The sequence below is a fragment of the Daldinia decipiens genome, assembly GCF_022478715.1.
Source record: "Daldinia decipiens strain CBS 113046 unplaced genomic scaffold F4813scaffold_56, whole genome shotgun sequence".
Taxonomy (NCBI): domain Eukaryota; kingdom Fungi; phylum Ascomycota; class Sordariomycetes; order Xylariales; family Hypoxylaceae; genus Daldinia; species Daldinia decipiens.
In genome coordinates this window covers 20,433-38,352 of record NW_026054599.1, presented here as the reverse complement: position 1 = coordinate 38,352, position 17,920 = coordinate 20,433, and the positions used below count along the sequence as shown (strand labels likewise).

The 17,920-nt window shown below is 34.2% G+C and overlaps 1 protein-coding gene across 1 annotated transcript; it reads right to left on the bottom strand.

Moving 5' to 3' along the window:
• Nucleotides 1-14,974: 14,974 nt before the first annotated feature.
• F4813DRAFT_376336 (putative cation diffusion facilitator family metal ion transporter) lies at nucleotides 14,975-17,538 on the bottom strand. Its single transcript, XM_049245107.1, has 7 exons — nucleotides 16,883-17,538; nucleotides 16,777-16,826; nucleotides 16,674-16,718; nucleotides 16,463-16,610; nucleotides 16,163-16,410; nucleotides 15,794-16,108; nucleotides 14,975-15,705 (listed from the first exon to the last, which is right to left on the bottom strand). The coding sequence occupies exons 1-7, from the start codon at nucleotides 16,965-16,967 to the stop codon at nucleotides 15,301-15,303; spliced, it is 1,296 nt and encodes a 431-aa protein (XP_049094885.1). The 5' UTR covers nucleotides 16,968-17,538; the 3' UTR covers nucleotides 14,975-15,300.
• Nucleotides 17,539-17,920: the final 382 nt, after the last annotated feature.

The window sequence follows — 17,920 nt, the reverse complement described above, 5'->3', positions numbered from 1 at the left end:
TAAGAGCGAAACAACGTACACAATTACCATAGTATACATACACTACTTATGGGGGTTTAGATGCTTCCAGTCTCCATCTAGGTAGTTGTTCTAGCCGAATTTCTAGGCAGGGTCCTAATACAAGTGTTGAGGCTTCAAAGTTTCTTTGTACCTAGATATTTCAAATCGCATGGAAGATCTAAATATATTGTGACAGACCTATGTAGTTAACCACCCCCAGACAAACTCCAGGTACTCCAGGTACTCCAGGCATAACACAAACGCAGACAAACCCGAAACTGGAAACCAGGGTGGGAGAAGACTGCAGATGTGATTGCAGATGTGTTTCTTCCCAGACAGTTGGTTCCGGCGTCGGTCCAAAGGATTCGATGCGATCTGGCGGTGAATAAGAGAGATGGATGACCTAGGTATTTGCGATTGGGTTGGTAATCAATTAGCTTTAACTGTTCTGTTGTTGCACGGCTGCAGCGGACGCTAGTCTGACCTGCCAACCCGCCTACCTGATGTAGGCTAGGTACATCTTGTAGCGCCCTAGCCCTAAAGAACAGCGGCCGGTGGACCATTCTTGAGCATACATAGAATAGGCCATTGCCCACAAATAGGCGGATACGCATGCAAGTGCTGCATTAGATTCTTTTCTTAGCTCTTCTTAGTTTTGTCACTTACATGGTTCAACGTTCGGCTTGTCGTACAGTAGGTACCGAGGGTCTTATGTTCTATGTCAGCTCTACATACGTCCCGAATTAACATCAGTATGTAGAGAGCAAAGAGGAAAAGACCCATCCGCAGAAAAGGCACACATATAAACTACGTTAAAGATAAGAAGCTGATAAATATAGGTAGACACATACTTGCGATATATCCACATCTCTTAACTTGACTGTCGATCATTCGTACGGACAGTTTACTTTAGGTAAGGTACCTTATATATCAGGTCGTATGGATGTGTGCTACCTAGGTACCTGTAGGTAGGTAATGTTAGGTAGGTACCTAGGTACATAGGTTAGATAGATCCGTGTAACTATGCAAAATAGATTGAATACAGTATAAAATATTCCATACGGTGCGTAAGGCACCAACGCTGTTCCAACTTTTATGTCTTGTCATTGGGCTTCATCGGTGGCTTGCAGCAGACCGGGCTTCAATTTTATCGTTTATCATGATCCAACAGCGTTCCAGCAACATAGTATTCATTTCCATTTCTAGGTAGCAATAGGGATTCCGGGAAAGGCGGTCACAGCTCATCTCTGTTTCGGGAAGAGCACACGCGACTTCATTCTTGTTTCTTTCGACATCCTTACCATCACCTCCTGTAGGTCTCCTGTATGTACCGCGCATATGATGATATATGTGCGCTCGTTACTACCTTTTTTCCCATTGTTTAAGACCCCTCAGTCTCGACTCAGGTAGCCCCTCGCATACAAGTTTTACTACGTACATGATGCTCCATTGATATTGCCTCGATCGGATGTATCATTTCCGGGGACACCTTGGTTTAATCTCTGTTGAACCATCGTTATTCGCTAGTATACGTATGACATACCATTGGCATTTTGTTATGCTTCTGTGGTTCTGGAGGGTTTAGAACACCACCTACCTGTCTGTCACTAGTATAAGCTACCTTCCCGTAGAAGTTGACTCAGCTGTGCGTCTGTCCATCGCTCTCCCATCTCTAAATCGACTAATTCGAAGTACCGGCGGTGAGAACCCTGATCTCAGGATTCAGAAGATAGCAAGGGAAGCAAGGCAGGGCCAAATAGGAGCTATCGGCCGATCATGAGCATTTCTCTATGCCACACCATACCAACCCCAAGACAGGATATATGTATTGCATTGAAGCAACACCCGCCGCTGACGCGGCTGTCGTACATGTGCTACAGACAAGCATGGTCCAGGCAGTCCGAGATGAGGCTCAGCTTGCTAAGAAGTCCGAACCCAAACCGTGGTGTCGTATCCGACGCAACTCTCAATATATTTCTATTTCCATCTAATAACGTAATAAAAACCAGCTAGCCATAGGGCTAGATCTCTAGGGCGACGACAAAAAAGAGATGGGAGGAAAAAGGTTACGCTATTGACTAGTAATCAGCATACGATTTAGCATGCACAAATTCCGATGCCATAGGGTTCGGCTCCATGTTATCGAGATACTCATTCTAGCCGACGTAAGATAAGTACCGTAACGCAACGCAATGTATGTATGAATCAAAGTCATAATTTACCGCCGGCAAATGTTCATCTTGATTCTTGGCTACTTGGGTTGTCCAATCATGTTTATCGAACACGTCTCCCGATCTCATCTTACCTCGCCTTGGCACTCGGGTCACCTCGACTATACGAACAAAGTTCCTATTACTACCTGTTTCTTCACATTGCGGCTTTAAGGGCAAGCGATGGGTTGGAAGTTTGTAGTTACTTAATCAAAACTTGTCGCATATAATAAGTAATGACATTTTATGACATTACAAGTTACCTTTTGGTCAAGTGGATAATCTGACAAAACTTCTAAGTACATATTACATATCCGTACCAGACTCCGGTGGTGCGAGAAAACAGTTTAATAAAATTTATGCGTATTTATACCGTTATTTTATTTAAATATTTAAAGATAAAAAATGTTAGTAATTATTAACGTTTACCATTATTTTAATATTAAATAATATTTAACGTTTTAAAATATTTAATATTGATGGTCGTGTGACACTGACATAAAGGCACCTTACTGATGATAAGGTGCCTTTATCGTAGATAAGGGAGGAAGAGATAAGATACCCGACTTTACTGGATAAAGGGGTCGGGTATCCACTATTATTGGAATATAAGAATATGCTATACCTAGCTAGCCTCAGATAGATTCTTCCCTCTTTAAACATCTTAATATACCAGTTTTAATACCATTGATTTACTTGCTATTGCTTTATCGTTATTATTGTTATTCCTATTTACGTACGTACCTACCAACAAATATACTTTTAAATATTTAAGCGTTTATGTTAAATTAATTATGTATTACGTAATAATATAAAAGGGAATGTAAATAACGATCGTGTTTTGATTGGTTGTTTTAAGGTAAGAAAAAAAAGGTTCCCTCGAGTGGGGAAAGATATTTATTATATAAATACGTGGGCTGTGCGTGGGCGGTGTGTGTGGGCATAACCTTGGTCATGTAACGAGGTCACGTGACCGTTATCCCAACAGTTTATATTTACTCCCGTCGCTCCCGTTAATTTTAAAAGCTTTAAAAAATAAAATTTAATAAATATTCGAGGTTATATAAATAATACTTTAAGTAATATAAGTATATAAATATATAAATTTATATAAAAAGCTTTTTTTTTAATTTTTTTTTAACTTTTTATTTTTTTAATTAATTAATATTTTAATTAATTTTTTAAATAATTATAATTAATTTTTAACTAATATATATTCGTAATTATTAATTAATTACTTACTTATTTACTTATTTACTGTTGGGATAACGGTCACGTGACCTCGTCACATGACCAAGGTTATGCCCACACACACCGCCCACGCACAGCCCACGTATTTATATAATAAATATCTTTCCCCACTCGGGGGAACCCCTCTTCTCTTACCTTAAAACAACCAATTAAAACACGATCGTTATTTGCATTCCCTTTCATATTGAACTGGTGCTGGTGTATCAGGTGACCTTGATCCTGATCATGTGATTATATTCTTAGTATAAGTACCATTTATGGTTGCACACACCCATTTTATATAGCTGTTGGTAGGTACGTATGTATGGTAAAAGCAATAAATAAGGTAATAATAAATAATAGTGTTGAGATTGGTATATAATGAGTGTTTAAGGAGGGAAGAATCTATTTGAGGCTAGTTAGGTATAGTATGTTTTTATATTCTAATAATAGTGGATACCTGACCTTTTTATTTAATAAAATCGGGTATTTTATTTTTTCTTCTTTTATTTACGATAAAGGCATTTTATTATTAGTAAAGTATTTTTATATTAGTATTATATAACTATTATTTATTTTATTTTTTTTTTGTAATTAATTAATTGCGAAATATAATTTAAATAAATGAAACCTTAAGATTTGTGTTGATGTATATTTGTGTTGGTTTGGATATATGTTATTACGTATTTGTGGTTTTATGTATTTGTGATTGTACATATTTATAACGGTTAAAGGATAAAATTGTAATGGTTTAAATTAGGAGTTATTTTATAAGTGGGGTTGCGTTAGTATATATTATGTTATTTTATTCTTAGTATATCTTTTTTTATTTCTTGTAATAATTTATGTCTAGGTTAGTATTGGTAATTGGCTTTAATAATTTATTATTGCGTTGGTTTAATATTGTTTTTAATTTTTTTATGTTTTATTTATTTTTTTAAACGTAAATTAATTTGGTTGTTTTTTATTAATGTTTTTATAGTTTTATTTAGAAACGTTTTTATTATTATATTTGTTGGATTATAATTGTTATATATTTATTAAATATTATTAATTTCTTTATTTTTGTATAATTATTTTAAGGCTATAAGATTGATTATTAATTTCTTTTTATTGGTATTATTTATTTAAATAAGGTATTAATATAGTAAGAAAAAGTTTGTATATAAGATAAAAAGGATTATTGGGAGGTTTAGTCGGTTTAGGATGGTGTTAATAATATTATAGATAACGTAGCCTATATTGAAGCCTTATACTATTCTATAGATTTTATTAGCGAGTATGTTGCGTATAACACGTTTATATTTAGTAGATGATTAATGGATAATATTACTGGTAAGTTATATTTTATTGTTATAATCTATGGGTCTTTTGTTATTGAATATTACGATATAGTTAATTTAAGAATTTATATCTTTGTTATTGGTAAATAAGTTATTTATGAAGACGTATAGGTGTAGGTCTTAAAAATCTAATTTTATATATTTAAAGTTTTGATCTTTATAATCTATTTGCCATTTAATCCTTACGTTAAAGGCTTTAGCTTCTTTTGGCCTAGGTTTTATATATTACGTTATTGTGGAGTAGTTGAAGGCTATTTTGGGCTGGTAAATAGACGTAATGTAAGTATCTTTTATACGTTATTTTATAAATCTTTTAATTATATCAAGTATCTTTAGGTCCAATTCTTCTAGCCTTTTTACTTATCCCTTTTAAATAGTAGAAATTATCTTTTTATAAATTACAATTTATGATTTGTTAAAATTTTCGATTATATCTAGTTTTAGAACCTTTTAAGGTTTTGTTTTGATATCTACCCTTATAAAAATCTTATCTTTTTTGGCTAGAAATTCTATTATGCCAATATTCAATATATTATCTATTTATAAACCTATAATTCCAAATAATTAATTTAGTTTTACAATTAATAAATATAAATTAAATATTAATAAGATTATACTTAATTTTTTTTAATAATATTTAAAATAAGTTTTAAATTAATATATATTTAATTCTGCAAATCTGTATAGAAGTTTAATTATTTATAATAGTATTCTTTTAAAATATTTATTTTTTAATTTTAAGGGTAAATATATGTATATTATCCTTTATATAAGGGTTTTAAATTATATATATGCCATGGTAATATTTTAGATTATTATTTTTATGTTTTGTTATTGTAATATAAGTATTAAAGTTAATATTAGGCGTTGGTTAATATGTTAGATTATTAGAGTATATATTATAATAAAATCTTTTTTGGGATTTCTGTAATCTTATACCATAAATCGTAATTTTTCATATAGTATTGGCGTATTCTTCCCCTTAACTTTATAGATTATATAAGATTTAAATATAATTACACTTTAATGGAGTGCCTTATTATATATCTTAAGTTATAAGATACTGTCCGTAAAAAAGGCATTAAGTTTCTTTATATCGAAAGTTTTATATAGCCTTCCTAACGCAATTATCTTTCTATTTAATTGTAATTTTAAGGTAAGGGTATGGTTGTTCTTTTCTTTTATACTAATATATACTATACTTATAATAAATATATCCAAATCCTTATCGGATATAACCTTATATTTATTAGGATTAAATTAGGGTGGCGGTAATGGTAAATAAATTTTAAGATTTCTTTTTGGTTGTTTATATAATTTAACGTATGTATTTTGGAAAATTAAGATGCCTCCTAACGCGTTTAATGTAATGGTTACATTTTTATCTGTAACGGCAATAACCTTATATGGTCCTTCCTATCTGCCTTTTTCACGGTAGATTAGTACGCTACTGCCGATAGGTAGTAATATGGGTAGTGTTTTTAGGATATTTGGTCTATTTCTTATATTTATGGCGTTATAAATAATTCTTTACGCCTTAACCTTTTTAATTTCGATTATAGCCTTTTATATTGCTTAAACCTTTTTTAATTACAATTATATAGAAAAAAAATCTATATTAATCTTTGGATAGGCGTTAAAGATTAATAAAATAAAGATGAAATCGTTTAGGTTTATTATATCGTTTATAGCCTTAACTACTATTTATAAGTAAGTTTTTTTTGATTTTTATATTTTTTTAGAGATGATCTTATATATTTTCCAAATCGGGCTATAATACTTTTCTACCTTACCAATTAACTAATATACTTTAATAAATACCTAATTATAAATAATTCCTATAAGGCAAATCTTATTATAAAATTTAACGCTATCAAAATTAATACCTATATTATGGCTAAAAATATTTAATAATCCTAAATATATATTAATCCAACATTATTTAAACATTTCCTAGGTTTTTTTGGCAGAAATATTTTTTATAAATTAGGTTGCTTAAAATCCTATTATTACGTTAATTATGTAAAGAATCGATTTCTTGTTTAAATATATAATATTAATAATTATTTTATAATTAAAATCTATATTAAGATCTTTAAAACTAAATTTAAAACATTAGAATATCTTACCCTTAACTTAATAATAATAGTAAAATTTATTAATTTTTTTAAGGTTTTTAGTATTTACTTTATATCCTACCTTATTAAATAAATTATAGAATTTATTAATAGATGGGTGGTTAAAACGTATATATAAGCAACGCAATTTTACCTCCATAAAATAAATAATATTGTTAAGCTAAAACTATAAATATCCCCATTTTTGTATAACCTTAACTATTACGCCGTTTTTATTAATTAATTAGTTAATAATATTATTAAGGTATATTTTTAAGCGGTTTATATTTTTAATAGAAAAAAAAAATGGAATATCCATTTTTATTATATAGAAATTTATTTTGTTAAACAGGATATTAATTGTTATAATCCCTAATAATTTAATGGGTAAATTATTTTTAAAGTATATATTGGTTTTACCGGCGTAGCTAATATCCAGGTTATTATAGTATTTTAGGTTTTTATTAGTAAAGACTTAATATTAACTTTTACCTATAGTTAACATTTACGTTATTTTCGTGTCCAGCATAATACCTTAGAATACGTTTTTTACGTATTGGTCAAAAATAAATATAGTATTGGTATTAGGTTTATTAGTAGATTTTTTGGGGTTTGGTATTTATAAATTAAATTAATATTGGAAAGATTTATTTAAAAAATAAACTATAATTATATATTAACTTTTTAATTTTTCTTCTTTTCCAATAAACTTTTCGGATTTTTTTGCGTTAAAATTTTTAATATCTTTATATCTGGCTAAAAAAGTTGCATAATTTTCCTTTACCTGGTTTTTTTTGGCCTTCTATTAGGCTTTAACTTTTTTGCGTTTTTTTTCCAGATATTTAATTAATTAATATTTTTTTTTTTTATATATTTAGTAGCAGCATTTCCAATACTTTAACGTTTTTTGGTAAATATTATATTTATTATCCTTATTATTACAATAATATTTACAATTAATATAATATTAACCAATATTATACTTATTATTGTTACTATTTTTACTATTAATATTTATTATAAATTAACATACCTTTTTAAGATTTTTAAACGTTTCGATAAATGTTCGGAACTTATTGGCTAATTCTTTAAAATGATGCAATAAAATAAATAATATATACTATAGTTATGGTATACTGCGGTATATTTTATATACAACTACAATAAATTACTATTTTTTTTTAAAGTTGGATTTGAGAACGCGTTGATATAATAATAATTTATCAAACATAATTTATAATACCTCCATATCAAACTTACCCTTATTCTTCTCTTCAGCCTTCGTATTATAAAAAATAATAACTATCCAATTTTAATAATATTATATCTTATTCTACTCTGTATTAAAATATCGTTTTATAGCTATATACATATTTACAAAACATTAGTGTTTAAATATATTATAAAAAAAGTAGATTATTACTCTTCTAATAAAAATAATAGAAAATATAATATGAAATTATATCTATCAAATTCCTATCGTATAGTATACGTCTAAAAAAAATCGAAACTTATTTTTAAAAATATCATATACTTCCCCTATATAATTATTCTCATTATTCCAAACCTTCTTAAAATAGCCTATAATTATCGAAAAGCACATCTTATTAAAGACTTGTACCAAGAAAATATCATAATAAATTTAAATTTATTAATTACCAACAAATATTAAAGCTTAAGTAAAAAGGTTAAATGCCTATAAAAGCAATAAAGCTATCTAGGAAAAAAAACCGTAACTTCCAATAAACTAATTTCTTTTATTTAATCCAACATTTGGTAGAACCGCCAACATCATATATAAACCATCCAATAGCAATCTAAAAAGTTTAAATATATTTTCCGCAATTAAAAAAAAAAACTATACCTAACCAATTCCATATCCGAAATTATACCCTAAATTATACCCTTATTATCCTATAAAAGGTACAAATAACCCTTATTAAGCTAATAAGGAAAGGAAAAAGGAATTAAATAATACCCAAATACTATTTTAATTACCTTATTAAAATTACGCTAATTATTATAAATAACTTAACATATCCTATAATAGCAAGCTAAGATTAAATACATAAAAAAAAAAAAAAGAAAAATATACTAAAAACAATAATCGATTAAAGGATTAAGAAATAGGTCCCAACTATTAAATTAATGGCAAAACATTAGAAATCGACAATAATTAATTAAAAATAAAAGATAATACTTATCTTAACTATAAAATAAATAATATATATTATAGGTTAAAAGGAGATGGGGCTTAAGACGTAATACTCTACATTAAAGCCTACCCTATAGGTATAACCGTATACATCGGCGTCTATAGGTTAAAAATCGCCCAATATTACTATATTAACGCCTATAACTATATAAACGCGCATATAGCAAAATATACCGATTTTTTTTCGATCTTATAAACCAAAACTCTCCATACCAATACGTTAAACCACCTTACCTTTATTACCTTTAATTTAATAGTATTTTATATAAATAAATTACGCAATAATATAAAATTAACAAATACCTTTATATAATTAACGTTATATCTCCCCATATAAATACCTCTCTACATTAATACACTTCGCAACACTAATCGTAATTATTTCGATAATACCTTAAAATTATTTACCATAAATCCTTTAAATTATTCCTAATACTCAACCATTACTTCCTCGATTAAACGTATATATAATACTTTATTATTAGTAATTTTAAAATCTACCAATACAAAAAATACCTATATTACTTTTTATTTAGGCGTAACTATTTAAAAATTAATTTTTTCCCATCATACTACCATATAATCAAACATTATATTAAACATAAATATCCAACCAAAAAAATAACTTAAAAACTCATACAACTTATTTATATTCTTTTACTTAATAGGATCGTACATAACGCAAGTTTGCGTTTGCACTAAGCTTTTTACTTATATTTTTTAGGATATAGTAGAAAAGATTAATAACACAAATAATAATAATTTCGTAAATAAAAGGTTTAAATCGTAATAATCTACCAAAAATATAAACAAATTATATAAAAAAGTAAAGTTATAGCCTATTATAAACTATAAAAATAATATGAAAAAAAATGCTAATATCGCTTGTATTATTACAATAAAGATTTTCGAATTAAAGTAATAATAACTTTTTTAACTTTACTAATTTATATTACTACTATCTAATAATATTAATTAATATTAATAAATACGTATATATAATAAAAATAATAAATAAAATAATAATAAACAATAATATTAAAATTAATATATAATAAATATTTAAAGAGGGAAGAATCTATTTAAGGTTAATTAAATATAGCATATTTTTATATTCCAATAATAGTAAATACCTAACCCTTTTATCTAATAAAGTCAGATATTTTATCTCTTCCTCCCTTATCTACAATAAGGGCACCTTATCATCAATAAAATACCTTTATGTCAGTGTTACACGACCATCAATAGCATCATCCACTTTTAATACAAGTCATTCCTTTTCATCATCAGTTTCATCATTTAAAAGTCCTTGATATCAGGTCTAATAAGGCTTGATCCAAGGCCAAGACATCTAAGTCTTATTCAATATTATTACGTAATACATAATCAATCCAACATTTACCTTTATGTTTATATAATATACGTATTTAATTTATACCTTCCCGTTGCCCCCGTGGCTTACCGTTACTCCCGTGGCTTTTTTATAACTTTTTTTTATAAACGTTATAACGTTTTAAAATGACTTAAACGTTTAAAAATATTAATAAATTTATGTATTAATATTTTTTAATATTTTAATTACTTTAAAACGTTAAAAATAATTTTAATAAATATAAATTTTTATTTAACGTTTACTTAAGTTTTAATTTTTAAATGTTTACATATTTAAATGATGAAATAACGGTTAAATAACGGTTTATTAGCCCCACCAGAGGCTGGTACGGATCTAAGAGCTATACGTATACGTAGGTACTGAACTGGTGTGGTGCCACATCGCCAAGAACAAGGGTATTATTATGTAATCTTAAGTCACAGGCCATATAAAAGTCTAATATTCGTCGTATTCTTTTGATTAAATAGCCATAATCATCACCATTCAATTATGCATTCAATATAGATACATTTGTTATTTTCTCATATTTATAGCTTATGGCCTTATTTTGCGTATTTATCATATATATCCTATCCGATTAGTAGATCCTTACAATTCTTTCAAAATATAGTACTATTATTAGCTATTTAGGGCCTTTCACGAGGATCTAGACGTTAAAGTGATATGCCATACTCTGTAGGAGATACCAACTCCTGTTCAGTACCTAGGTATATACCTCATACCGGCGCTATTAATATCGTAGGTCTACGTAAGGGAAAGGTTGACATCCATTGTACTTACACCGCGGCTACACCGCGATCAAACGACCACCCTAGATTCTAGTGGATAGCGCTGCGCGATTTGAGTGAGCTCCGCTTCGGAAAAGAAAAAAAATTATGGATTAGAGGTGTAGCCTTCATGTCCTCGTGAGTCGTTGGTCTTATTGGATGCCAGGAACGTTATCATAGGCTCCGCGCTTCGAATACTAGTTCTAGAAGCTCTAGCAAACTGCAGCTTAGATGCGCTACTTTATAGATAATCATCCGATGGAGAAGGTGGAAAGCAAAAGTTTTTTTTTTCCTCACGTTGCTCCTCTTATGCTAACTGCCGAAGCGCTTTGACCAGGCAGGTATTGCATCAAGCGCGTGTTCCTACTAGGTTAGTCATTTGGGATACCCTTGTCACTGGGTCAAGCTATACTTGTATGTCATCTCTAACAAGATTTTCATTGTTTGGTTACTCTCGCTTGCTGGCTACCTAAGCTACCCCAGACCATCATTGTCATCACCATCACCAACGGAGTCGTCAATGGCATGATACAAGCTTTATATTGCTAAACACTCCAACCATCCGGTGTGATCTGCTCCTCCAAATTAGATCTGTAATTTGAGCCGAAGATCTGGGGCGAGATCAGTGCTACCGAACCTAGTATTAAACTAGTCTCCCAATATCCAGGCTTGCGTAATAACGATATGCGGAGTCATACTGAAATCACGGAATACCCACGACGCGGCGCCAATAAACATTTCTTTTGTTTATTTGGTTCGACCTCTCATACTGGAGCGGGGATTTCTCGATGGATTGAACTGTGCCCTTGACTGCGCCGCAGATCGTCAAATTGGACTAGCATGTCACAGCTTGTGACTTCTTAATAGGTAGATACTAGGTACGATCTAGTTACTTACCGATGTAACTGAGCAGGAATTTGCAACTTCATGTCTCTGCCTATCAAGGTCATTGGTCGGACCCAGCGAATAGCAGTTTCCTGGCGACATATTGAGATGGTTTTTACTACGTTATACCGTATCATCTTTATATCTTATTTATTTATTTCGCCTATTTTCTTTTAAGTGAGCTAAAGGTCTAAACTCTACCAATCCTTCAGACAGGAACAATCGGATATGTTTATGCGGAATAACGCCGCCCAGCAACAAACGTATTCGGCTAACTAACCTAATTATTTCCGACTTGGCCATAGCAATAACTTGGTGACTTCTCATTCCCATCGAAATAGGCTATCCCCGCTATCAGGTACATTAAGATCATCGCTATGTCTATGTTACAGCACATGGGGATGAAGCAATGTCGGATATCATACTACGATGAATTATAAAATCAAACCCAGTGATCAAGATTAATGACTTCATAGGTTAAGTACCTACCTAGGTAGTTATTTCACAAGGTTACTTTGTACCAAATACATCAACATCTACTAGATGATACATTCCCCCCCCCCCGCTAGTTATATGGATAATCTATTCACTGTATTTGACTATTTGCTTCGGAATCACCAGAACAGACCTAGGGTTTGAATCAATCTCCGCCATGACGAAAAAGAGCTGCACCCCCGCTTCCAGATTTGACGTCAGCCTTCAAATATTTTTCTTACATTCTATTGCCGAAATCATTTCCGCCGTTACTATGCGTACAAAATATCTTACAAGTATGAGAAGTAAATAGAGCAGAGCTTTTTGTTTCATATTGTTAAATACATGATGTCTTGGGACTTCCCGCTGGACCGGTGTCCACCACCGGCCGGGTGGGTCCAATATAATGTGCCCGGGTCCGAAATACGGGTCCTCCTCCGACTCTACGCATACCATTTCTACTTTGGTAGATAAAATAAGATTTACTGCCTACAACTTCTAGTAAAAATATATAGTAGCCCCACGTAGTAAATATTAGGACGAATGGTTTAAGTAGTGAGCTTTGTTGACTAAATAAACGAAAGGAGGTACATTGTTATTGGTAGTAACTACGCCTAGTTAGTAGAAATATCTTGAACATTTCGTATTGATCTTTTTAGAACCCTCATATTGATTCGCCTAGCTACAATACTAGACAAGGTTTATAATCGATCACCACAAAATAATCCGGGAACTCTAGTGGCTGAGACAGGATGTCGGCAAGCTGATATGCATCTTGGGTAGTGGATAAGGTCGATAGGGAATATAATTATACGACGCCTATATTATGTAGTAATATTGTGCGAATATGAACATCATGCAACGCTATACAATAAGATCTCTGATATTGGGGCTTCAGATGCCCCCGAGCAGTTTATATAGCACTAATGAATTGGGATTTAGTATGAATGTATTCATGATATAGATTAGGTTAGGTACCTAATCTATTGATAGTGATTGGACGATGTTCTCATGCAAGTTGAAAAAAAAATAATACCCTACCCGTGCTGTACAAGATAAAGAAGAATCATCCACGGGTCGGACCCGCCCGTCTACTTTAGCTAGATATCTCGTTATTACCATATGTATCATCTACGTCGAGGCACAGACATTGCTCGGTTCTGGCTCCGAAAAGTAATGTCATGTTTGGGCAGGGAAGGATCATGCAGACAGGGGTATGCCATTCGTAGGCTACCATCCGCGGAGTTGCATGCACCAAGCAGGCCGGTAGGTAGCACCCGCGAATGTTACCACGGCAAGGCTGAAAGACTAAAAGGAGATAAGGTTCGAAAGAAGGGGATGGAATTGGAAATAGGCGTGGTTACTTAGGTCGCGTGTACTTACAGAATAAGGGTCTCATCACGGCCCCGTTGCTCGGGTCCTTTCCCGACTTGAGAAGGTCGACGGAAATATTTCCTTGTCAACCAGTCGGCTCGTATTTAGTGGTGACGAATAACGGGGGCAGAAACTGTCACACGACATCTTTGTCATACCAAACGGGCTTGTTTCATTGTGCGTAGATGGATGGATTGATAAGATTATATGCCTCTCTGCCTGGAGGGAATCATGTGAGAACGAAGCCGACGTCGGAAAAGAGACTAAGAAGGCTTTTGACCAGAATAAGGACGCTGAAAACGTCATAGTCATGGTTGTTGCTAATACGATCTTGTGTATACGTAATACGTATGTATCCATATGCCTGATGAGGTAGGATGGTAGTCCGGATATGCAAGAGTTGCTTTTTCCTACTGCATACCTATGCATGCAGATTTACGATTCCCGGCCATCTCCTCCCTAGACTAATGTATGCGTATGTAAGTACCTAGGTAGATGCGAGAAGAAAGGATTGAGGAGTTTGAAGCAGCAAGAACCCCCCACGTTTCCGACCCCTGACCCCATGCTACCACCCCACGACCACGAATATCCAGAGGCGAAGTTGGGAACATAGCTTCCTGTCTGGTGCGGGGGATCTACCACAACTTAAGCTAGACCTAGAGGCTGAACTCCGTGGACCGACACCCTCAAAGTGCGTACGTAGGTATATATCGCAAACCGGGGCCACGGGCTCGGGTTTCAGACTAGCAGATGGTGGCAAAGATACAGGACCTTCGTATTCCACCTCAGGCTTTAGTAAAAAGCAACGGTATCAAGAGTGTTTCTGTCGGGATTCTAGATGAGACATCTAGAACAAAGGCCACGTTCAGTATGTAATGTATAAACACAGATCCTCGTAGAAAAATTAGAGCTCCTCGCGGAACAACAGAGTTGTTTTCCTACTGTTTGGTTCCACCTCGTGACAGGTTCAGGCATTTCTTCGGATCGTGGCCGAAGGGGTGGTAGCTACAAGACTTGACTATTGCGGATATTCCAATGAAGAATAATCGCGTGTCCTCGAAGCTCTCGGGGCCAAAGACTGATGTGTAGATTGTTTCACTGTTATAAAGCTCGAAGACAGTGTTCAAGTGCCGTAGAGGTGATTGCCTCATTTAGTTTAGTTTTATATAAATATCGTACGAATTTAGTATTGCTAGCTAGGTAATTATAAGTCTATGTGGTATATAGCCGTCTCATAGCTATATCTACCTAAACAATATAGCGCAACTTGAGCACCATTATACTGTTAGCGCTTAGATCCGCATGGCACCTGTATTGCAACAAGTCAGGTTTTCGCATAGGTTCCCACATGCTATCTGGCATGGGGCCGATATCTCGGGACGTCGCCTTCTAATCGATGCCCCTGAGGATGGACCAGTTCCAGCGGTTGCGACCGGGAAATCTTCCGCGGCAATGCTTATGTTATCACGGATACTATTGCTATTATTGGTGGACAATGTCGATGTTGGGGTTGCAAGCTCAGGTTGTAAGGTCGCTGAATGGATGCCGTAGGCGTGTAGACACTCGCCCACAGTCCGCGCGCGGCTCATAAAGTCAGTCATATCATTGTTTGATACCACGACATGGGCGGTCGCGATGGCTTTCTTCTGATCGAGACGCCAGATGTGTAGCTCGTGAACGGATTGGATGCCGGGGATCTGTACTCATCATGTCATGTTAGTCTATGCGAAATTTTCAGTAGCTTGGTGTCCTAGAATCACGAATAATTTTTTTCGAATTACTTGCCTTTTCCAGATCGTGCTTGACGTCGTCAATATTTACGCCCTTCGGGGCGCTCTGCATGAGAATCTTACCACTGTTCTTCACAAGTGGGATAGATGTCACCAAAATCATGATGGCGATGGCCATGCTTATGCCCGGGTCAGCATAAAATCGGCCCTCGGGTGTCGTAAGCCATATGACGAGTGCCGCGATGATAACTCCGACATTATTACATGCGTCACCAATGACATGGAATAAGACTCCCATCATACCGAGGTCTCGTCCTGAAGATTGAAGGTTCACGATGGTATGCCGATGCTCGGCATGGGCACTTATAGGCTGAGTTTACTTTAGCAACGGGAGACGAGGGCGAACAAACCGATAGCAACTTACGGTTAGGGGAATCTCGTCTTGATCATAGTCGCCTGAACTTTCTCTTGACTGACCGCCAGCCTCGACATTAACGTGGCCGTGGTCGTGGTCGTGGCCGTGGTCGTGTTCGTGATTCTCAGCATGTTCATGACTATGACCATGCCCCCCATGGTCGTGGCCGTGATGTTCATGCAATAATGTCGCGCTGATGATGTTTAGTGCCAACCCAACACAACCCATGATAAGTACGAGCTCGGGATTCTGAACATCTGCACGGAGTTGTTAACACATAGCCGTATTTTAGGGCGAGGTATGACTTACGTTCGACGCTTATGAACCTTTCAATCGATTGGAGGAAAATGGATACACCGAGGGCGAGCAGGAAGACACCGTTGAAGAAAGCACCAAGTAGCTGGGCACGTGCCCAACCAAATGAAAAGTTGTCAGGGGAGGCTGCGCGTTCCGAGATCTGGTGTATGAGTTAGCTGATTTAATTTAACTAGGCACTCTAATATGCGCTGGTTGAACTTACGATGATAGCGGCTAGGGCAACAACGAAGCCGATAAGATCGTTCATCTAGTAGAATAAGTTTGAGCATAGCTTCGTTGGACATATAAGCAGATATATGACGTACGTAATGGAAAGCATCCGCTAGAAGAGCCAAAGATTTGGTAGAAAAGGCCACTGTGACATGGTTAGCCCGAGACTAGGTTCCGGAGAAATTTATCTCTATAGCATACCGACCAGTTCCGCAATAAAAAAACAAAAGGAAATGCCGATTATGGCAAAAAGCTTCTGCTTTGACGAGAGCTTGAATGCGGCCATGATCGGTAAACGTCGTCGGAAAATGAGTTTAGAGTCGGAAGCGATGTCGTCCGATAAACCGTTGATATTAAGTAGGCTACGGGCTACAACTTATATTTGGGTTGCCATGCGGTTAAAACTGAAATATGTACCAATTCTTGTGATCCGAGATATTTAGCGGTAACCAATTGATTATCAAATGTCGATTCGTCCGTTGACTTATATAGACGATGAGAAATGTATCTATCTGCCCAGCCTCCAGTCACTTGCGAATCATAATTGTATGACACTTGAATCATCAAATGAGGCATAAAAGAACAAAATCATTCGGACGTGGACCTTGAGAAGAATTGTTCGTTTATCAATTGACTGGAGTATTGGACACACCGCCGTCGATTATGCTGAGACTGTTGATTACCCCTGTTCTTTCGAATCAGCAGCGAAACATGGGCTGCTCCAGGAGATTGGGGATGATCTCTACTTCGTACACTGACGGTAAGAGATGATATGGGCAAATGCGTATTGTCTTCTTCGTCGCTAAGGAAAAACATTCGCCTGATATATATGTTAGTCCCGTAGACCGAATTTGCAGAATAAGAAGGTGACAGACAGATCATTATAAATGCGCGCGACGTGCTCTTACATTTGATTGTTATGTAGTATCCCGAGAGTCATAGCGGACCCTGAAAAGTATCAGTGCCGTGGCCTCTCACGAATTCGTCGGACGGTTCCAGCTTACCGGATCGGTATAAATCCGAGACTGTACCTTACAAACTACCAGATTCGGCTGCAGATGCATCTAGATCTATTTCCCGAAAATAGAGCACCTACATACTGAAAATCAGAACACGGTGGCACTGCATATTTAATTTTTGCTGTTTTTCGTTCTCCAACTAATCTACCGTCGTGCAATACAAAGCATTTCAAGGGTCACTTTGGATACCCACTGTAGACGGAGACCGAAGAAACACTCG